The 24140-nt window shown below is 41.5% G+C and overlaps 1 protein-coding gene across 3 annotated transcripts in view; it reads left to right on the plus strand.

Moving 5' to 3' along the window:
- The window catches only part of ZBTB7A (zinc finger and BTB domain containing 7A), a 77269-nt gene extending 61546 nt beyond the window's left edge, over positions 1 to 15723 (plus strand). For all 3 annotated transcript variants that reach the window (XM_073563044.1, XM_073563043.1, XM_073563045.1), the window contains exon 3: positions 11236 to 15723. In XM_073563044.1, coding sequence (XP_073419145.1) covers positions 11236 to 11584 — 349 coding nt within the window. In that variant the 3' untranslated portion in view covers positions 11585 to 15723. The remainder of the gene's footprint in view (positions 1 to 11235) is intronic.
- Positions 15724 to 24140: the final 8417 nt, after the last annotated feature.

Below are 24140 nucleotides of genomic sequence, written 5' to 3' on the forward strand. Positions count from 1 at the left end.
TCAATGAATTCATGTAGGGGGGAAGTGATTATATTGACACCACAGTTGTGTCACAAACTTTTATACCATTGGGCAGTGAAGAAAAAATAATTTACCTTTTTACCACCAAGATTGTGTGTTAGCCCCAAGTTTTACATTTTCACACTGGGAAATGGATAAAAATGGTGCCAGAATTTGTCCAACAATTCCTGCTGAATGTAGAAATACCCCATTTGTGGCTGCACTGTACTACTTTGCCATACTGAGTGACTAGGGAAGGACATAGCACTATTTGCCTCGTGGAACGCAGATTTCCCTAGACTAGTTTGTGGATTCCATATAAAGAGCCCCTAAATGTTAGAAAAGCAGAATCTCCCCTCAAGAGACCCCATTTTGGAAATTATAACCCTTTGGGAATTTATCTACAGCTGTAGTGACGGTTTTGACTCCATGGATGTTTTCCAGAAACAGGCAGCAGTGGATGTTGCTGAGTGAAAATTGCGAACTGCCGTTGTAGTAACCAGTTCATTATGCCCAGACTGTTCTGTCCCCACATGAGGCGAATGGAGGTGTAGCTGATTGGGGCTGGGAGAGACTCCTACCTTCCATTTCCGCGATGCAGAGCAGACAGGACCATTGTTGCTGTTTTGCTGTTCATGCGTTCGGAGAGATGATACACACCAGATATTGTGAAGTCCAGACTTGTTTATTGGAAATCTGGACATACAGCGTATGATCGGTAATGCAGTACTTCTCCAGAAATGCAGGTGTAACAACCCAGGTGGTATAGCAAGATGTGTGCAGCAAGGTATGCAGCAAGATGATTCAACAAATTTAGTAAATTGTGGTAAAAAAAACCTGATGCCTTCCACAGCCTGGTAAGCGTGTCTCTCCCAGGTGAAAAAGAAACTAGTAATGGCCACCGGCAGGAAGAGGAGTCACCTGACCTGGAAGTGGGAGGCATGTACTAGAATTAATTAGCTGCCGTCTGCTATACAGAAAAGGACAGCAGGTGGCAGCAGACCAAATGAAAAACTGAATACAAAGAAAGGTAACATAACACAATTATGTAAGCATACAATCATAACCTTAGATGGAACAGCACACTCCCCGTCTGAAATTCCATAAGGGATTTCACTATATTAATGTTTTTAGTTTAAGTAAAGTTCAATAACCTAGAAAGGAAACACAAATATGCATGCAATAACAACTTCAAAACGAGGTAGATGACAGTCAGTTCCTGAGACATTCTAATGGTACCCATCTTCGGAGAAGCCGCACTAGGCCAAACTGTCTCCGACCCAACGGTAATCCAATGGACGAAGTAGTAGGGCAGTGTTCTGTTCGTGGTTCATCCTACTGGAACGTTCTCAGTTGGTAGTGATTTATGGCAAACGTGCCACCCGTGACAGTCTTTGTCTCCACGTGAGCTGAGATAAGATCTCGCAATGTGGACTAACCTTGCTACAGTCTTAAGAAGTTTCATCCCATTGGAGAAGTATTTGAAGCGCTGGCAACCGAGGCTGGAGGTTGGTTTAGTGTTTGTCGCCAAAGCACTGGCCTCGGAGCGGACTTCTGGATCGCCATCTGGATCCTGGATGCTGAAGACGTCCTGGACATGTTCACTTCCCTTCTGTTCCAACAGAAACTTAGGACCTGAAAGCCAAGAAGAGTTAGCAAAGGACCTTATAGACATAGGTCTAGTGGCATGGTCAGCTGGATTAAGTTCAGATGGGATATAGTGCCATTATTCAGGCTTAGAGACCTCCTTATTCTCTCAGTGCGGTTACTGACTTACATGTAGAAGCGCCTTGTTTGGTTGTAGCTGTAACCTAAGACAACCTTACTGTCACTGTAGTATTGCACATCATCTATGTTGGTGTCCAGCTCGTGCTGTATAAAGTCTGCGAGTTCTACTGCAAGCACGGTCGCACAGAGTTCAAGCCTGGGAATAGTGTGATCGGGCTTGGGAGCCAACTTAACCTTGCCGAAAACGAACTCAACGTGATCATGATTGTCGGGACCTGTCACCTTCAAGTAGGCGACAGCTGCAATGGCTTCTGTGGATGCGTCCGAGAACACATGGAGTTCCTTCCTAGTGCTAGCAGCAAGTGAGGTTCTGGTGTAGCATCTTGGTATGTGGATCTCATCCAAGGCACACAAAGACTTCTTCCAGGTTTCCCATTTTGGTTCCTTCTCAGGAGGGAGTGGGGCATCCCAGTCCTTGACGGTTTTGGAAAGCTGTCTCAGAAGGGATTTACCTTGTATGGTAATTGGTGCTACGAACCCCAGTGGGTCGTATAAGCTGTTCACCACTGACAGGACACCACCTTTAGTGAATGGTTTGTCTGCACAGTTTATTTGGAAACTGAAGGTATCGACTGACAGGTTCCACCTCAAGCCTAAGCTTCTCTGCACAGGTGGACAGTCTTGTCCCGGGTCTATGTCCTTGAATCCTGGTGCGTGGTCACTTGAATCAAAGGCTCTCATGACAGCCAGGCTGTTTGAAGCAATTTTGTGCAATCTAAGCTTAGCTTGGTTCAGCATACCTTGGGTCCTCTTGAGTAGATCGATAGCCGCTTCTTCTGTGGGCAGAGATTTTAGTCCATTATCTACATAGAAGTCTTTCTCATGAGCCGAATGGAGGTGTAGCTGATTGGGGCTGGGAGAGATTCCTACCTTCCGTTTCCTCGATGCAGAGCAGACAGGACCATTGTTGCTGTTTTGCTGTTCATGCGTCCGGACAGATGATACACACCAGATATTGTCAAGTCCTGACTTGTTTATTGGAAATCTTGACATACAGCGTATGATTGGTAATGCAGTACTTCTCCAGAAATGCAGGTGTAACAACCCAGGTGGTACAGCAAGATGTGTGCAGCAAGGTATGCAGCAAGATGATTCAGCAAATTTAGCAAATTGTGGTAAAAAAACTGATGCCTTCCACAGCCTGGTAAGCGTGTCTCTCTCGGGTGAAAAAGACACTAGTAATGGCCACCGGCAGGAAGAGAATGAGTCACCTGACCTGGAAGTGGGAGGCATGTACTAGAATTAATTAGCTGCCGTCTGCTATACAGAAAAGGACAGCAGGTGGCAGCAGACCAAATGCAAAACTGAATACAAAGAAAGGTAACATAACACAATTATATAAGCATACAATCATAACCTTAGGTGGAACAGCACCCAGACCGTGCTTCTGGAGACACGCACCTGTAAATTAGGAAGGCTCTCATCACTACAGACATGCCAAACATGTGGACGCTATAAGTGGTTTAGGCACACTGGGGCTCAGAAGGGTTGGAGGCATTTGGATTTGGGAGCGGAGAATTTGCTGAATTTCTTTTGGAGGGTGAGGAGCTATTTCGCTTTTCCAGAACCTTTGTGCTACCAGTAACGTGGAAGCCCCCTATATTTCCTTTAACAGATGACAGATCTGAGTGAGGGCTCACTGTTTTTTTTTTTTAAAGAGTGGAAGCTTTTATTGAGAACATTTTACATAACGTTTGATCACATTTATCTGGCGCTCTATGCTGAGCACTTTGCGGTTTCCATCTAAATCGCTAAGTGACGTGATTCAGATGATGAAACCCCCGATGGATCCATTCACTACAGTGAGGCAGCACAGTTACTTTGGACGCATTCTGGCCTCTGTTCCGCGGTTTCCTTTTTTTCAGAAGTGCAAGAAACTATGGCCGGCGGTACTTTTATGCAATCCTAAAAAGATGGACACCGCCGGATCACAGGTCCTATGGCTCCCACAGTTCCCCATCTGCCTCATTATAGTGAATCTTCGGCCGGGGGTCCTGTCTGAGTGACGGATTTCAGAGATTTGCACGGAAACCCCGGTGTAAGCACTCAGCACAGAGCGCAGGATAAATGTGCGCCAAGCCTTACTGCGATCTTTTGGAGGCAGAATGAAAAAATCAACAGCATGTGAAGAATTGGTTTTATTTATTTTTTACGCCTGTTCCTCGTGCGGTATAAGTGATTAGGCGACTTTATTCTTCGGGTCAGTGCGATTACAGCAATACCAGATTTATACTGGTTTTTATGTTTGACAGCTGTCACACACTAAGACGCTTTTTATTGTGAAAACTATTTTTTGCATCACCATAATTTGAGAGCCATAATATTTTTATATTTTGGTCGACAGACTCAAGAGAGGGCTTGTTTTTTTACTGGACAAGCTGACGTTTTTATTGGTATCATTTTCGGGCATATGGTATTTTTTGATCGCTTTCTATTCTGATTTTTGGGAGACAGAATGAACAAAAACCAGCAATTCAGGATTTTTAAAAAAAAAATTTTTCTACCGTTCCGCATGTGATTTGGTAAGACAGCTTTATTGTTCGGGTCAGTACAATTACCGCGATACCTCATTTATATTGTCTTTTTATGTTTTGGTGCTTTTGCACAAAAACTATTTTAACGAAAAAATAATTTTTTTTGTATCGCTTTATTCTGAGAGCTATAACTTTTTTTATTTTTCTGCTAATGATGCTGTATGATGGCTTCCTTTTTGCAGGACAAGATGATGCTTTCAGTGGTACCATTTTTATTTATATCCATCTTTTTGATCGCGTTTTTTTGCACTATTTTTTAGGTGGTATGATGATAAAGCCTTGTTTTTTGCCTCGTTATTTATTTTTTTACGGTGTTCACTGAAGTGTTTAACCCTTTCGCGCCTGAGCCTGTTTTTGCCTTCGTGACCAGGCCAATTTTTTCAATTCTGACCAGTGTCACTTTATGAGGCCATAACTCTAGAACGCTTCAACGGATCCTGCTGATTCTGACACTGTTTTCTCATGACATATTGTACTTCAGGATAGTGGTAAAATTTCTTAGATATGAACTGCGCTTATATGTTAAAAAAATCGAAATTTGGCAAAAATTTTGAAAATTTTGCAATTTTCAAACTTTTAATTGTTATGCCCTTAAATCAGAGAGTGATATCGCACAAAATAGTTAATAAATAACATTTCCCACATGTCTACTTTACATCTGCACAATTTTGGAAACATAATTTTTTTTTTTTTTTGGAAGTTATAAGGGTTAAAAGTTGACCAGCGATTTCTCATTTTTACAACAAAATTTACAACACCATTTTTTTTAGGGACCACCTCACATTTGAAGTGAGTTTGGGGGGTCAATATGACAGAAAATACCCAAAAGTGACACCATTCTAAAAACTGCACCTCTCAATGTACTCAAAACCACATTCAAGAAGTTTATTAACCCTTCAGGTGCTTCACATGAATGAATGGAATGTGGAAGGAAAAAATAAACATTTAACTTTTTTTCACAAACATTTTACTTCAGAACCATTTTTTTTATTTTCACAAGTGTAAAAACAGAAAATGAACCACAAAATTTTTTGTGCAATTTCTCCCAAATACGCCGATACCCCGTATGTGGGGCTAAACCACTGTTTGAGCACACGGCAGAGCTCAGAAAGGAAGGAGTGCCGTTTGACTTTTTCAATGCAGAATTGGCTGGAATTGAGATAGGACGCCATGTCGCATTTGGAGAGCCCCTAATGTGCCTAAACAGTGGAAACCCCCACAAGTGACCCCATTTTGGAAACTAGACCCCTTAAAGAACTTATCTAGATGTGTCGTGAGCACTTTGAACCCCCAAGTGCTTCACAGAAGTTTATAACGTAGAGCCATGAAAATAAAAAATCATTTTTGTACCACAAACATGATCTTTTAGCCCCCAATTTTTTATTTTCACAAGGGTAACAGGAGAAATTGGACCCCAAAAGTTGTTGTCCAATTTGTCCTGAGTACACTGGTACCCCATATGTGGAAGAAAACTACTGTTTGGGCACACGGTGGGGATCGGAAGGGAAGTAGTGACGTTTTGGAATGCAGACTTTGATGGAATGGTCTGCGGGTGTCATGTCGCGTTTGCAGAGCCCCTGATGTGCCTAAACAGTGGAAATCCCCACAAGTGACCCCATTTTGGAAACTAGACCCCTTAAAGAACTTATCTAGATGTGTCGTGAGCACTTTGAACCCCCAAGTGCTTCACTAAAGTTTATAATGTAGAGCCGTGAAAATAAAAAAATCATTTTTTTTCCACAAAAATGATCTTTTAGCTCCCAATTTTTATTTTCACAAGGGTAACAGGAGAAATTGGACCGTAAGAGTTGTTGTCCAATTTGTCCTGAGTACGCTGGTACCCCACATGTGGGGGGGGACCACTGTTTGGGCACACGGTGGGGCTCGGAAGGGAAGTAGTGACGTTCTGGAATGCAGACTTTGATGGAATGGTCTGCGGGCGTCATATTGCATTTACAGAGCCCCTGATGTACCTAAACAGTGGAAACCCCCAATTCGAATTCCAACCCTAACCCCAACACACCCCTAACCCTAGCCCTAACCCTAGCCCTAACCCTAGCCCTAACCCTAGACATATCAGCTGTGCCAGGCAGCGATCTAGTCACACTGTAACGCTGCTTCACCTCTGCTCATCTGTCAGCATGAGCTCAGAGGAGAAGTCGCGTTATAATGAGGGAGATCGCCGGGAAACAAGCAGCTTTCCCAGTGAGCTCTCTCATTGGCTGCTGTGATGCGACGTCATCAGGACCTGAACCAATCAGGTCTCGATGGCGTCGGGGGTCCCAGCATGCATTGTGCACCGGGATCCCCGCGTTATAAGGTATGAGGGGGTCCCGGGGGGCACAAAACCGCCGACAGTAGATAAACGTCGGCGCTGCACAAAGCCCAGCAAGCGCCAACGTTTATCTACTGTGGGCGGTCGCGAAGAGGTTAACTAGTTGGACAGGTTTATAGAGCGGGTCGTTACGGATTCAGCGTTACCAAATATGTGTACTTTTATTCTTTTATTATTTACATAGCGTATTTTTCGCTTTATAAGCTGCACCTGATTATAAGACGCACCCCCAAATTTGGTGAAGAAAAAAAGAAAAAATGTTTTATGTTAAATGGAGGTGTGTCTTATAATGCCAGTGTCTGTCTTTCAAATCATATATATGTCCCTCATCCTGGTATCTACATAACTCCCATCCTGGTACATGGCCCCCTTGTGCTGGCACATAGCCCCCCCCCCCCGGTCACTATATGCCCCCCTGCTGATGCTGACATGCACATGCCCCCCCCCGTCCCTATATTCCCCCCTGTTGGCATGCACACAGTCCCCCTGTCCCTATATTTTCCCTTGCTGGCATGCACATGGCTACCCCTTCCCGATATTTCCCCCTGCTGGAATGGACACGGCCCCCCCCGTCCCGATATTCCCCCCTGCTGGCATGCACACGGCCCCGCCGTCCCTATATTCCCCCTTGCTGGCATGGACACGGCCCCCCCCCCCGTCCCTATATTCCCCCTGCTGGCAAGCACATGATAAAATAACAAACAGTTAACTCACCTTCCGATGATGACTCCGTGCTCCCAGCTCCCCCACGGCTCTTCCTGTGTCTGTGCTGACATCCAGGAGCTGCTCATACAGGCATTTCATTGTAGCTTTAGGACCTTCCATCACATGACCGCAGTGCTGCACACTGGGAGTCACGTGACCGCAGGACCTATTGGCACAGACACTGGAAGAGCCAGGGGGGAGCTGGGAGCACGGAACCATCATCAGAAGGTGACTATAGTGACGGGGCAGTGGGGGGAGAGTGCAGGCCCATGCAATATGCGCTGCTCCCCTGTCCACCAACTCGGCGCGGCTTCAGCACTAAGGTGATGGACAGCGGGTTACCGTATTTTTCGGATTGTATTTATTGGTAAAATATTTATTTTTCTTTATTTAGGGATTTTTTAAAAAAAAATTTTTTACACATTCTAATATTTTTTTTTTTTACGATGTTTTGATCACTTCTAATTGCATTTTTTTAAATGTTGCTGTGACAGAAGTAATGCTATTCTAGCATTTTTTTTCCTTTTATGGCATTTACTGATTGAGTCTATTTTATATTTTCATTGGTCTTTTGCCAATGCGTCAATACCAAATATGTTTATTTTAATTTCTTTATTTCATCTTTTTTTTATTATCAGGGAAATTGTGAATGAATCACATTTTTAATTTTTTTTTCTTTTTCTAAAAATTTTCTTTACCTTATTTTTAATCACAATTAGGTAAGGTGCAATTGTTCGATCACTTATACTATATGCTGCAACACAGTATTGCAGTATATGCTGATAAACATACACTCCTATGAACACTAATCATAGGCCAGTCTTCACAACAGTGCCATAATGACAGGAAATGGAGGCCTTCCTCAAACCTCCAGACTGCCATGGCAACTCACAGTGTTACAACTGCAGGGGAGGAGCCATTTGCTGAACGGAATGGCTGGGTTTAGTCTGAATAATGTTTTCGGGATTTGTACAGAAATTTGGACACACAGTTGAAACAGAAGTTTACATACACTATATTAAGAGACACATATGCATGTTTTTCTCACTATCTGACATGAAATCAGCATACCGTAAATCTTTACCAATTTAGGTCAATTAGGATTTCCATAATTATTTATATTTGCCAAATGCCAGAATACTGAGTGAGAATGGTTTAAGGCATTTTTATTACTTATAAAAAGATTACTATGCCTGTGAATAATTTGTTAGGGCACAGATGCATGTGTTCTCATCTTAGTTGTCTGCTGCCAAAATGTATATTGGAAGTTTACGGCCGGAGAAATCACAGGATATGGACAGTAAGTCGTGTCTGAAATGATTCTGGCATCATGGGAAAGTCTCAAGAAATCAGCCAAGATATCAGGAAGAGAATTATGGACTTGCACAAGTCTGGCTCATCCTTGGGTACAATTTCAAGATACCTGAAGGTGCCTCGTTCATCTGTACAAACAGTTATATGCAAGTACAAACAAGATGGGAATGTCCGGCCATCATACCGCTCAAGAAGGAGACAGATTCTGTGTCCCAGAGATGAATGTGCATTGGTCCAACATGTGCATATCAACCCAAGGACAAAAGTAAAAGACCTTGTGAAGATGATGGCGGAATCTGCTAAGATTGTGTCAATATCCACAGTGAGATGAGTACTGTATCAACATGGACTGAAAGGCCAAGAAGAAGCCATTACTCCAAAAGAAACAAAGCCAGATTAATGTTTGCAAATGCACACAGGAACAAAGACCTTAATTTTTGAAGACATGTCCTGTGGTCTGATGAATCTAAAATTGAACTTTTTGGGCATAATGACCATCATTACGTTTGAAGGAAAAAGGGAGAAGCTTGGAAGCCTAAGAACACCATCCCAACTGTGAAAAACGGGGGTGGCAGCATCATGATGAGGGGGTTGTTTTGCTGCAGGAAGGACTGGTGCACTTCACAAAATAGATGGCATCATGAGAAAAGAATATTTTGTGGCAATACTGAAGCAACATCTCAAGACATCAGCAAGAAGTTAAAGCTTTGGCAGAAATGGGTCTTCCAATTGGACAATGACCCAAAGCATACTGCCAAAATGGTAACAAGTGGCTTAAGGATTAAAAAAAAAAATCAATACTTGGAGTTTCCATCACAAAGCCCTGATCTAAATCCTACTGAAAATGTATGGGCAAAGCTGAAAAGGCAGGGGCGAGCATGATAACCTACAAACCTGGATCAGTTACACCAGTTTTTTCAGGAGGAATGGGCCCAAATTCCAACCAGTTTTCGTGAGAAGATTGTGGAAGGATATCCCAAATGTTTGACCGAAGTCATTTAGTTTAAGGGCAAAGGTACCAAATACTAATGAAATATATGTAAACTTTTGGCTTTGCAGTAAATGATAAAAATTCCTTAAAATATTCTCTCTCTCTCATTATTCTGGCATTTGGCAAATATTAATAATTCTGGTAATCCTAATTGACCTGAAATAGGAAAGGTTTGTTCTGATTTCATCTCAGATATTCAGAAAAACATGCACATGTGTCTTTTTATATAGTGTATGTAAGCTTGTGGTTTCAACTGTAATAATTGCTCAATGACAGGATAATAGTAAAATAAGCCTTAAAAATTATATGTACCCCATGCTACTGATAAAAAAAAAAAACCTTCAACTAAAATCAAGTACCCACTCGGTTCCATTAACTGACAACTACAAACTAGGCTGGGTTCACACGTAACGGAATTCCCACGGAAGGGACCGTGAGAATTCCGGAATTCCATTCCGCGGGAAAAATCGCATTTTAAATTCCCGCGATTTTCCCGCGGAAAAACTAGCGTTTTGCAAGTGTAATTAGCTTGCAGAATGCTAGCGTTTTCCAAGCGATCTGTAGCATCACTTGGAGAACTGATTGACAGGTTGGTCACACTCGTCAAACATAGTGTTTGACGAGTGTGACCAACTTTTTACTATTGAGGCTGCCTATGCAGCATCAGTATTAAAAAGATATAATGTTAAAAAAAATAAAATAAAAAATCGTGTTATATTCACCTTCAGACATCCCGCGCAGCGTCCCCAGGCCTCCGCGATGCTCCGGCAGGTCCCGTTCCTAGTGATGCATACCGACAATGACCTTTGATGACATCACGGTCTCGCGAGACCGGTACAGCATCGTGAGGCGCGACGTTAGCAAAGGTCATCACAATGCATTACTGGGAACGGGAGCTGCCGCGTGTATCGCTGAAGCCTGGGGACGCTGTGCGGGACGGCGGAAGGTGAATATAACCCGATTTTTTTTTATTTTAATTCTATTTTTTACAGGGATATGGTACCCAGAGCCTGGAGGACAGTCTCCTCTCCTCCGGACCGTGGGTACCATCCGCAAATGTTCTGCTTACTTTTCGCATGGTGGGCACAGCCACATGCGGAAAGTAAGCAGAACAATGCATTCCTATGTGGGCGGAATCGCTGCGATTCCGCAAATTAATGAGCATGCTGTGGATTTTTCCACGATGCGATTCCGCCGCTGGAAAATCCGCAGCATTAGCACAGGCACTATTGCGGAATCCCATAAGATTGCATGGAATACTGTTTTTTTGCGTTTTCACAGTAAAAACCGCCGCGAAAACGTGAAAAAACCTGAACGTGTGAATGCAGCCTTAATCCCACAAAAAAACAAGCCCTCATACAGCTACGTCAACAAAGAGTTCAAAATATTATGGCTTCTTGTATTGTAATACTGAAAAAATAAAAAAATGTTTGGTCATTTAGGCCAAATTAGGTCCTTTTCTCAAAGGGTTACAATTTGCTTCTTACTAATAACTGTGTGGTTCATGGACTTTTGAATATTGTATAGTTTATTAATTTCTAATTATATAACTTTCTGTTTTCCTAAAGGCAGGACAAGCTAAAGGTCCACATGCGGAAGCACACAGGAGAGAAGCCTTATCTTTGCCAGCAGTGCGGTGCAACGTTTGCTCATAACTACGACCTGAAAAATCACTCTCGAGTTCACACAGGGCTGCGTCCTTACCAATGCCAGGCATGCCACAAAACCTTTGTACGTTCTGACCATCTTCACAGACACCTAAAGAAGGATGGCTGCAATGGGATCCCCTCTCGCAGAGGACGTAAGCCCAGGATTCGAGAAGGGATTGCTCCACTTCCTCCACCTCCAGGGAATGGCAATAGTCCAAAAGAAATTCAGGATGGGTGTCCAGTTATGGGGGCTGGAAGCACTTCCTAAAGAAAACCAAAAATAAACTAGAAATTTCTCTAAATCAAGAAATATATATATATATATATAATATATATATATAATAATATAATTATATCAAAGTATATATGGGGTTGCCTTATTATCACTATCCTCATGGGAAGGATGGGACTTGGGAGTGTATACTCAGCATACTTGGCACAGGGGACCAGGGAGGGGAACTGTGTTCTCCTGGGATTGTGGGAGGTGGGGAATGCTTGAAATGAATGAAAATGAAAGGCTATGAGTAAAGCCAAAAGGCTTGAGAAATAGCTGAGCGGGTTGCACTATTTAGATACCTGCTATACACAGCAGCTACACTGAAATGTCACAGAGTACGATTTATAGTTTCATAAACAATACAGCCTACCTTTCCTGCAGCTGTGTGTTTAGTTATCCAGAATGTTTGTCAGTGTAACTAAATAAGCGATACTGGCAGAATTTAGAGTGTTATATATAATAGAAAGAAAAATTTAATTTCATGTAGACATTAGAGTTAATTTTCCAAAACAAAATGTACACTAGTTGAGTTTTCAGTGTATTATTTATAGTAACTAAAGCCGAGAAGCCTTTGTAACCATGCACTTTTTACTGAAATCAGTACGTACTATTTCCCTTTTTATGTGTCTACATCTTATGTAGACACATAAGATGCGCTATCTGTATACATTAGAGAGTAGGCTACCAATAGTACATTAGAAAAGGACTGTTAGAACACAGCAACTATTTCCAGTGAAATACAGTGTGTATGAAACCATATTGACTGGCTAATCAAAGCTCAATTGCCAAAAGGTATCTATAGATATCCCTAAAAACCCCGATCACACTGTTATCTATAGCAGCTTTAGGCCTGATGTGCACAATTCGACAATCATCCTGTACCAATGGCTGAAATGGGCCACACATTTAAAATTCTTCTGTGGTTGGCATATAGAGTGACTTAATAAATCTTTGCCCCAGGTAAAAGAAAGGCCTATCTAGGACTCAGCCAAAAATACTGCAAATCTGAGCTTACAAGACACATATTTAGTGCAAGCTTATGAAGCTTTAACGTTATTTTTTTGGAAATGATAGCTTACAAAAGACCCAAAAGGTCAGAAACCAAAAACATTATTTTTAACAAAGATAGGTTAATTATTTTTTTTCTTTTCGTTCAAATCTGTTATTTACCTTGTAATTTCTGCTGCCTACTGCAGAACATAGTTACTGTTCAGTTAGTGCAAAGATGTGTACATTTATTTTATATTATTCTTGTGAGGATAGGTCTCCTAAAAAGATGTGTCTATATATGAGTCTCTGGTGAGCACATAGAATAGTAAATAAATCTGTTAGTTTCTACAAAAAATATTTAATTTCATTCAAAATGAAAAAAAAACCAACTGTTGAAGTCAGTATTATAAATTTTGAATTTCAGTTTAGAAGCTATTAATAAATTAGTTATGTGCAGGCAGAGAAAAAGATGTCCGGTATTCAGAATAGTGGGCATTGATTGTACCCAAGGTTGCAAACCTTTCCGTAAATTGGAGTTTAGGGTTTAAGTGGGTCTCAAAAGATGCTCACACTGTCACAATTTCCCTGTATTCTTTGTACTGGTGGGAAATCCAGTGACTTTGCAACTTACTGTAGATATTTGTGGTCGCCTGTCTTATTGTGTCCTACTCGTCTCTCAATTCTGTTCTATTGAGAGAAGATGGGAGAGACTAGTCAGCGCCTGATGGCAAGTATACAAGTTAACATGCATGCAGTCATGTCATCACCCACCCAAAAACAGAATACAGGGGAATCGTCACAATTCAGTCTGCAGTCACATGGAGTAACTGTAGACTTTTTTTCTAAGACCAGACATCCCCTTTAAGGTTGTAATCCGCTTATATACAAGTGATGACCACATTGTATATTTTCTTGGTTAAACCCTTCCATTCATATAAAATAGCCCGTAAAAGTATTATAATGAAATATATTGCCCAAAACTATGTATTCCTACTGTAATATCCGAAGCCTATTATTGAACAATATCTTATCCATTTTTTATTTTTTTTTTGCAATTTAGGATCATGGGGAATCGGTGGGTTCTCAGCTGTAAATTAAGTTTGGAGACTCGAGCATTTTGTTGTCACTTGGCTCTCATGGAAGTGTTATCTAGCTTTAAAGTTAATCTGTCAGCAAATTGTTTATATGAGTATGTAACTTTTTCAAGGACAAGTCCAGCATTGCCTTTACATGTCCATTTCATTCCTCCATTACTGAGAAATCAGCATTTGAATTGATATTCCAATGAGCTGTAGCTCTGAAGCCTCTGTCACTCCAGCTCTGCCTCCCGGCCAGTGCTGCCTGCTCTTGCTTGACTTGAAAGCTCCTTTGCTTGAAGTCACACAGCATAGAGGCTGTCAGTCAAGTAAGAGGAGACTGTGCTGGATGGGGCATAGTGCTGGATTAAAAGAGGCTTCAGATCTACAGCACATTTGCATATCAATTCAAATGCGGATTTCTCAGGAACAGACTGACCAGGTAAATAGATGTATTACTGGATTTATTTTTGAAAAGAGGTACATGCAAATATAGTTTCAGGAGTGAAAGCCTGCTGACAGATTTCCTTCGACTCCTTTCCAACTGGGCAATATTTAATTTTTGCACTTTTATTTTTTTTCATCCCCTTTTTCCAACAACCATAACTTTTTCTTTTTCCTTTGCTATCGGCATGGGGGAGCTGTTTTTTTTTTGCAGGATGAGTTGTACTTTAGACTGACACCATCAATTTTATCATGAACTGTACTGGAAAGCGGGAAAAAAAATCAAAATTCTGTAAAATAGTGAAAAAAGTGGTGTCCTGCAATTGTTTTTTGAGGGGGTTCTTATTTACACCATTCATTCTATGGTAAAAAATGACCAGGCATATTTTAAAAAATTTGTGAAAAAGTTTAGTTTGTGTCGTTATTTTCCAAAATCTGTAACATTTTCAAGTTTTGGTAGATGGAGCTTGTTTTTTGTGTCCCAAGCCAGAGTTTTTATGGACGCCATTTTGAGGTAGATACAATGTTTTGATCGCCTATATATTTTGTGCGCTTTTGCGGTGGCTGGAAAACTGAAATTTTTGCATTTTTCTTTTTTTTTCTAATTCAGCTGTTTACCAATCAGTTAAATTTTATTTTTTGATAGATTGGACTTTTAGGAACGTAGTTATACCACTTATGTGTATTTTTTATGGGAAAAAAAGGCGGGTAATTCAAACTTGCATATTTTTTTTTAAAAAAATTAACTTTAACTTTCCATTATTTTTGTCTTCTAGTCCCCTTAGGAGGAAAATCGCGGTCTCCTGTGAACACCAGCCACGGGCTGGCTGTCACACGAGTACCATCAAGACAAGCACAGGGATCTTCAGTAGACCCCTGGCTGCAATGGCAACCCACCGGTACCCCGTGATGTACGGTTAGAACTGCAAGACCCCCACCCCAGATTGACAGCAGCATCTAACAGGTTAACAGCCATGGTTGTTAGAAGCAGATGATGGCTGAATATTACAACCATCAACTGACTGCAAAGATGCATCAGTTCGAGAGCCCGTGTCAAAGTTAGAGCTGGCATTTGACACAGATGTATGCGGTATGTCAGTAAAGGGTTATTTTTTTCCCTAAGAATTCTCACATTTGAATGTCCACTTTAAAAAATATTGTTTTAGATGTGTTCGTAAATGATTATATAAAATGTACTAGTATTTCTAAAGGTGTTCTATGTAAAGATATCATCTGTGGTCATGTTTTAAAGGGAATCTGTGAGCAGGTTTTTGCTATGTAATCTGAGGACAGCAGGAGATGGAGTTTCAAACACAGAATTCAGGGATGTGTCATTTGTCAAATTGTGTGCTGTTGTTTACTAACTGTAAAGGATTTACCGCTTAGAGATTAACATTGCTGGACTAGTCTATGGACTTAATACAGGCAGAGCCTGGTGTGTGGCAGCTTTATCAGCTCTGCGTCATTTTAAATCTAAAAACTCTGATTGTGTCAGAACTGATGCCCCCAGTAATTTAAGTGATACAATGGCTTGTGCAAGTATTCACACCTATTTTGTCATTACAACGTGTTTAAATATTATTTAAAATAAATAAAAATTGGCATGTGCGTATATAATCACCCCTTTTGCTATGAAGCCCTTAAAAATTTCTGGTGTAGATAATTACCTTCATAAGTGACATGCTTAGTTAAAGGAAGTTCACCTGTGTGCAAGTGGCACATAGTCTGTCACTATACAGTGGGTACGGAAAGTATTCAGACCCCTTTACATTTTTCACTCTTTCATTGCAGCCATTTGGTAAATTCAAAAAAAAGTTCATTTTTTTTCCTTATTAATGTACACTCTGAAAAAAAAACAGAAATGTAGAAATTTTTGCAAATTTATTAAAAAAGCTGAAATATCACATGATCATAAATATTTAGACAAGTGCTTCCCAAACGCCAGTCCTCGCGGACCCCGACAGGTCATGTTTTCAGGATTTCCATAGTGTTACACATGTGAGAGAATTCCTGATGCCTTGATGATACTTCCATCACCTGTGAAATACTAAGGAAATCCTGAGGGAACCACTGATTTAGACCCTTTGCTCAGACACTCATATTTAAGTCACATGCTGTCCATTTCCTTGTGATCCTCCTTGAGATGGTTCTACTCCTTCATTGGAGTCCAGCTGTGTTTATTTAAACTGATAGGACTTAATTTGCAAAAAGGCACACGCCTGTCTATATAAGACCTCGCAGTGCAGGTCAGACCAAATGAGAATCATGAGGTCAAAGGAACTGGCCAATGAGCTCAGAGACAGAATTGTGGCAAGGTACAGATCTGGCCAATGTTACAAAAGAATTTCTGCAGTACTGAAGGTTCCTAAGAGCACAGTGGCCTCCATAATCCTTAAATGGAAGAAGTTTGGGACCACCAGAAGTCTTCCTAGACCTGGCTGTCCAGCCAAACTGAGAAATCATGGGAGAAGTGTTTTGGTGAGACAGGTAAAGAACAACCACAAGATCACTGTGTCTGAACTCCAGAGATGTAGTAGGGAGATGGGAGAAAGTTCCACAAAGTCAACTATCACTGCAGCCCTCCACCAGTCGGGCCTTTATGGCAGAGTAGCCCGACAGAAGCCAGACATATAAAAGTCTACGTAGAGTTTGCCAAAAAAAACACATGAAGGACTCCCAGGCAATGAGAAATAAGATTCTCTGGTCTGATGAGATGACTATAGAACTTTTTGGTGTTAATTCTAAGTGGTATGCGTGGAGAAAATCAGGCACTGCTCATCACCTGCCCAATACAATCCCAACAGTGAAACATGGTGGTGACAGCATCATGCTGTGGGGGTGTTTTTCAGCTGCAGGGACTGGACGACTGGTTGCAATTGAAGGAAACATGAATGCGGCCAAGTACAGAGATATCCTGGATGAAAACGTCTTCCAGAGTGCTCTGGATCTCAGACTTGGCCGAAGGCTCACCTTCCAACAACACAATGACCCTAATCACACAGCTAAAATAACAAAGTAGTGGCTTCAGAACAACTCTCTGACCATTCTTGACTGGCCCTACCAGAGCGCTGGTCTAAACCCAATTGCACATCTCTGGAGAGACCTGAAAATGGCTGTCCACCAACGTTCACCATCCAACCTGACGGAACTGGAGAGGATCTGCAAGGAAGAATGGCAGAGAATCCCCAAATCCTGGTGGGAAAAACTTGTTGCATCATTCCCAAGACGACTCATGGCTGTACTAGCTCAAAAGGGTGCTTCTACTCAATACTGAGCAAAGGGGCTGAATACCTATGACTACGTGATATTTCAGGTGTTCTTTTTTAATAAATTTACAAAAATTTCTACATTTCCTTTTTTTTCAGTCAATATGGGGTGCATTGAAATTCCTGGTTGTGAGGTAGCAAAGCAGAAAAAAAGTGTAAACTTTCGCAAGCCACTGTGCATCGTTGGATTCAGTTTCTCTTTGCCTACATCATGCTGCTCTCAGATGAGGCAGCAAAAACCTCCTGACAGAGTCTCTTTAAGCACTGTGCTCCACACAGCATGTCTTCAATACTATTTGTAAAGAGGGCTGACTGGTGGCATATTTTGCTAGCTGCCTTGGCTCTGTTACAGCTAATAAATAAACAGAAATCAACCAAAAATTTCTTAAGGTTTAGTGGAATCCATTCTGGAAAGGTAAAAATTATTTTTCCTTTAGACGATATCATAGATCTTGTGTTTGGTGAATGTTGGTAACATTGGCCGCGGTACATAAATGCCTCATGAACTGAACATCTGTGTCATCCAATGCACTAATTGTATGGATGCGCCTATGGAACACAGATCATTCTTTGAGAATACAACATATTGCATAATTTCTTACCTTTCCTTTCCATCAGATTAATGAACACTAAATACTAAAATCCTAAGTTCTGTTAAAGGGAATCTGTCACCAGTGTTTTGGCCTATCAACTAAAACTATCATCTAAGAGTGTGAGCTATACATTCCTCAACTACTTGTGAAACCACCTGACTCCCCAAGAATCCCCCATAAAAACCTTTTATATTGCTCCCGCGCGGTATGGTAATATCCTCGGTCTGATGGGTGTTGGTTCTGGTCCCTCTCTCCATCCCAAATCAGTGTGCTGTACGCATTCCGTTCTGTGAATAGCGTTGTTCCGTACAGGTCCCACGTGTGCGCTTTATGCATTACCCAACTGAGGGCAAAGCAGAAAAGCATTAGTGTGCATGCGCCGGTGAACTATGTCCCAGAACACAGCAAAATACTTCCGGGACATAGTAAATCCGGCGCATGCACACTAATGCAGTTGGGCAAAGCATACTGCTCACGCGCGGGACCTGTATGGAACAACGCTATTCACAGAACGGAATGCGTACAGTACGCTGACTTGGGGTGGAGAGAGGGACCAGAACAAACGCTCATCGGACCAGACCGAGGATATTTACGTACAGCGCGGCAGCAATATAAAAGGTTTTTATGGGGGATTCATGGGGAGTCAGGGGGTTTCACAAGTAGTAGGGGAATGTATAGCTCACACTCTATTAGATGATATTTTTAGTTGATAGGCCAAAACACTGGTGACAGATTCCCTTTAATAGTTGTAGTTCCACTCGTAAACTGTCTTCACCTTAAGCTTCACTGTGGATTTGCAGTGCCGTTTTTCTGTGAAAATTACCAAAGTTTAGATGTATTGGAGAAACGCAGAAGCATTCAGGCAGTGGGTTCAAGTATTCAAATGTCTGTGCGGTACTTTTAGTGCAGAATTGTCATCTTGTTTCCTGAGAACTAGTGTCTTACACCGATTGTAAGTGCTGCCAAATTGCTTTATGAAAAACCCCTTCGCACAGATAAATGAACTTTAAAGATCACTTGCTATATCACTCCATTTCCAATACAGCTGTACGAAGAGTCATCTTGCAGAAATTCTAGAGGAATTCTATCTTCATCACTACAATTTGTATTGAACACTCAGCAGATACTATGCAAGAAGAGAATACGAACACATGACTGCAAGAGAATGTAGAAATAAGCACTTGGTACTACTATTTAGAGCTGAAAGTCGAAGCACCTTACAAAATCCCTATAATGTTTACATGTTCTGGGGGATGTGAATGTCATGTTGTGGGAGATAATGAGGATAGTGTTAACTAGGCTGTTGTAAACCCCTGAGCCCTCAAAGCTGATTGCACTTGTAAAGGAAGCTTGAATTTTAGACAGGAATATGTTTGTATTTTTTATCATTTATTTTCATGTGTTCGCAGTATCTTTTGAGGACAATATAAGGCCCTGTACACTGCAACAGTCCACCATCTCCATAGACTATAAATTGCAATGTAAATTCAAGATACCCAAACTTCTTTTTATATTGAATTTTCCACTCGCTGCTAAAGAAGCTAAGCCACCAGGTTTCACTACGCAAATTGCACACATTAAGTAGGTTTCTAAGAGCAGATGAGGTTGGTGAACTTACTTTGAAAAACACTGTCGGAATGGCTGTATCCTTTTTTGTAAGTATTCTTTCTTCATATTGAAATGAATATTTTATTAGTCCAGCTAGAGTTGCGGCCAACCTGACGTTGCTTTTAAACACAAGTACACCAGGTCTAATATCGACTTCATGATCTATGCAGTTTGTATTGTGAAATCTGGTGACAAATATCTTGTAATGAACAGGCTATGCATAGAGTTGTAGCATGACATTACAACTGCAGTCTAGAGTCTTATGTTAGCTTGCATCTACATGCAACTGTAATCGGGTTGCTATAGAAGTTAAAATCGGAGTCTGTTGGGTCACCAAAAGTGACTGGACATTAGATGTTAAAGCAGAATTTGTAAGTACTTAAAGCTAAACTGCAACAAGGACAAGCCTTTGTACATGTACTACCTTAAGGCTTATGACAATGAACTAGTGGGTGCAATGTACTTTTTAAAGTGAATAATAACTTTATGCTCTCTATAATGTTTGGGATATTTTTGCAGATGGAAGCCACTGAACTGGATAAGCAGAGTGCATACAGGGGTCAGAAACGGTGTATAGAGGCAGAGCAGGAATGGTGTAACGTGCAGTGCAGAAAAAAAGTAGACGAGCACTAATGTCATAAGAAGGGTACATTAAGAATGTGTGTAAAATAAGACTTTTATACTTTTACTCCCAAACATTTCTTACGTGAAATATTCTGGTACTCAGAAAAAAGAGGCCTTTGTAGACAAAGATAAAATGGGCTGTACACCCGCCTTGATTTTTCTTGTATCAGAACCTTAAAATAGTATGAAAAACCAAACTGAGCAATATCTCACCAATCGTTCTCTTCTCCGATGACACCACTTTCTGGGTACCTCACTAGTTTTGGAATCCATTGGTTATAGCTTGACATGTGACTGCTACTGCAGCTGATCAATGTCTGCGGCAGATACCACTGATGCCACCATTGTAGTAATGTGCTGCAGTGGTCACACATACATGTTGAGACGTCATGAATTTGAGGCACTGGAAAGTGGCAGTATTGAAGTACAATAATTGGAATTCTAAAAGTTTTTACTCCATTTCTTACTTTATATAATCCTAGCATTTGTAAACATTCAAAGGCTTGCAAAATACTGTTAAATTTTGCCAGTACTTTGCTATTCCAATTTCTGTATGATACATCAGTTATTTCTTATGCTGTTTCCACATGTCCAGTATTTACGATCCGTCCGAGTATTGACCACGATATACAGACCAGTGTTGGGTCTCTTGATCCAAACTCAATAGCTTCTTAAGGATATTTGAGGCTTTTGAGTTTGGATCATTAGACCCACAGCCGGTCCAGGCCGTCCACACTAAGAACATAAATGTTGGACAAGTGAAACCGGTCTTTATCTTCTTAAATAAGACTCTCTAAAGCTCGACCTTTCCCTTAAACACATGTAAACAACTGTCAAGCAGCAAAGGTGTACACTTTGAGTCAATGCCTTTCTATATTAACTCAATTCTATGCTCTGAGTATTGTAAGAGTTGCAGTGCGCCGCAACTTTTCTCTTCGTTTTCAGCCAAATTTCCATGAGCCGATATATTACGTAGTTTCTCTGAGGTCTGTTTTTTTTTTGTTTTTTTTTTCTTCCAGTGGCCTCATTGTTAAAATATTGATTAATCCAAATCATTCTTATGTAATGAATAGAGATGGGCAAACCCGAACAGAAAAGTACAGCATCCGTATCGAACACCTACTGGAAGTCCAGTGTTACCAGTAAGTCCGTGTTACTGTTTGTGATCGGACCTCTGAACACCGGATGTTTGTCACGCTGTTATGCACATGACAGCGCTGCAAACACTGCTTCTGATTAGCGATAAAATCATTACCGGTCATGATAGCGTGACCCTTCAACTGTGATCAGAAGTATAAAATTTACCTTCGGTCACTGGCGTGGACTGATGGGAATATTCATCAGCTGGTGCCTGCGCTTTAAATAAAGAATTAGAAAAAAAACACCGTGGGTTCCCCTGTATTTTTGATAACCAGCTAGGCAAAATTGACATCTGGGTTCCGCAACCCTCAGCTCTCAGTGTTACCAAGGTTGGTTATCAATAATAAAGAGGTCCCCACACTGTTTTTTATAATGATTTAATTTTTTTTTTTTTTTTTAACGTGGGGTCCCCCCCTGGATTTTGACAACCAGCCTTGCTAAAGCAGGCAGCTGGGGGCTGGTATTCTCAGGCTGGTAAGGGGCTACCCAGAAACGACACATCTGTTAGATGCGCCAATTCTGGCGCTTTGCCCAGCCAATCCCATGTGCCCTGTAGCGGTTGCAAATGGGTTTCATATTTGTGGGGTTGATGTCACCTTTGTATGGTCCGCCCATGGCTTAATAATGGAGAGGCTTGTATAAGACACCTATTCATTGCTAATCCTATAATTATATTGTAAATAAACAGCCAGAATAAAGTCTTCAATTGGAAGAATGACACCTGTAATGAGTCTAAATTAAACCATACTCACGTCATCGCCCATTCCATTGATGCCATCGTCTCCTGTTAAAAAAATAAAAACAACCACATCCCTCACCTGTCTGTTGTTCTGTCCCACACCATAATCCAAGTCTGGGGATAAAGTTTTCAACCTGGACGGTGCCACGATGAGACCATCCAGGCTGAGAACCATTGATGAATGAGCTGCTCGTGACGTCATTGGGGTTAACGCTGGTTACTGAGGTTGCATTCCCAGCTGGGCCCCTACACTGAGGGGACCTTGGTGAGATCCCCACTAGCACCGTAAGAAAAGGCATCACGGTGCAGCGGGGAGTTGACTAGGAGAAATTTCTTACAGTGAACTGCGGTGAACTCTGAGCTCAGCGCTGCACTGTGAGACTTTGTCACTGTGCTAGCAGGGAGGTCACCGCAGTTTAGGGGCCTGGTGGTAACCTCGACGTCCCTGCTGGTCACTGATGCTGCGATCGTAGCAGCTCAATCTCCCAATGGTTCTCAGCCTGGACGGTCGCATCTTTGCACCATCCAGGTTGAAAACTGTTTATCCCCAGACATGGATTACGGCATGGGACAGAACAACGGACAGGTGAGGGATATGGTTGTTCTTTATTTTTGATTTATTACAGGAGATGATTGCTTCAATGGAATGGGCAATAACGTATGGTTTAATTTAGAATTATTAAAGGAGTCTGTGTTATTCTTTCAATTAACCCCTTAGTGACATAGCCAATTTGGTACTAAATGACTAAGCCAATTTTTACAATTCTGATCACTGACTACTGTCACTTTACCATTAATAACAGCAATCGCAACAATGGTGTCTGCAAAAACCGACCCGAATCATGTTATCTGAGACCCCGGAGAAATTCCGACTCTGGGGGGGCACTATACCCTTATTACTCAGCACCGTTAAAAAGCGGCGCTGTGGCATAAGTACCCTTAACTGCCGCCGTTAAAAAGCATATCGGCAAGCAGTTAAAGGACTTAATTCTGGTTGTGTATTTATTTACATTATAGCTATAGGATTAGTAATGGATAGCTGTCTTATAGAGGTGTCTCCATTACTAAGCCATGGGTTTGATGTCATCAGACAATAAATAGGTGATGTCAATCCCACAGATTTGAATCCCACTTACCACCGCTACAGTGCAAGTGGGAAGAGCCTGGCAAAGCACCAGAATTGGCACATCTAATAGATGCACCTTTTCTGGGTGGCTGTGGGCTGCTGCTTTCAGGCTGGGGGGGCCAATATCAATGGACCCTTGCCAGACTGAGAATACGAGTCAAAGCAAGGCTGGTTGTCAAAATTGGGGATCCCACATTGTTTTTATTTAAATAACTTAAAAAAAAAATCATGAAGACCCTTCTATTCTTGATAACCAACCTTGCCAATGCTGACAGCTGAGGATTACAGCCAACAGCTGTCAGTTTTGCCTGGCATGTTATCAAAAATACAAGGGAAACCACACTTTTTTTTTTTATTTATTTAGAGTGCAGGCGCCAAGTGATGAATACTCTCATCAGCCGCTCCTGCTCTCACTATTATTAGTGGCAGCAGGCTACCCATCAGCCCACACCAGTGACCAGAGGTAAACTTTATACCTCTGATCACAGGTCATGTGGTCATTTGACTGCGTGAGAACCGCTGCTGTCTGACCGGCGGTAATGATTTTACCACTTATCAGAAGCAGTGTTTGCTGTGCTGTCATGCACATGACATTGTGGCAAACCCTGGATGTTTGGGCCCCCCATTCAAGTGAATCTGGTCTGGTACCCAAACCTGAACTTTTTTTAAAGCTGGTTTTACACTTGCCGTGTTTTTGCGGCCCCAATAGATTTCTATGGGGCCGCAAAATCGGCCGGCAAAAATTAGTAGGAGGGCCATGCTCCGTTTGGCCGTGAGGGCCGTATTTGCGGCCGTGATAAAATATCAATGGTACCGCAAAATGTTAAGTTGTTTTTGCGGTACACCGTATTTGCAGATCGCCGTTTTTTCCCCTGCTATTTGTTATAACGAAAAAACGGCGATCCGAGAAGGTTTTTTGCAGCCCGTTTTTTGCGGGAGAC

Source organism: Dendrobates tinctorius, unplaced genomic scaffold (genome assembly GCF_039654945.1).
Source record: "Dendrobates tinctorius isolate UK_male_01 unplaced genomic scaffold, ASM3965494v1 ptg000377l, whole genome shotgun sequence".
In the NCBI taxonomy this organism is placed as follows: Eukaryota; Metazoa; Chordata; class Amphibia; order Anura; family Dendrobatidae; genus Dendrobates; species Dendrobates tinctorius.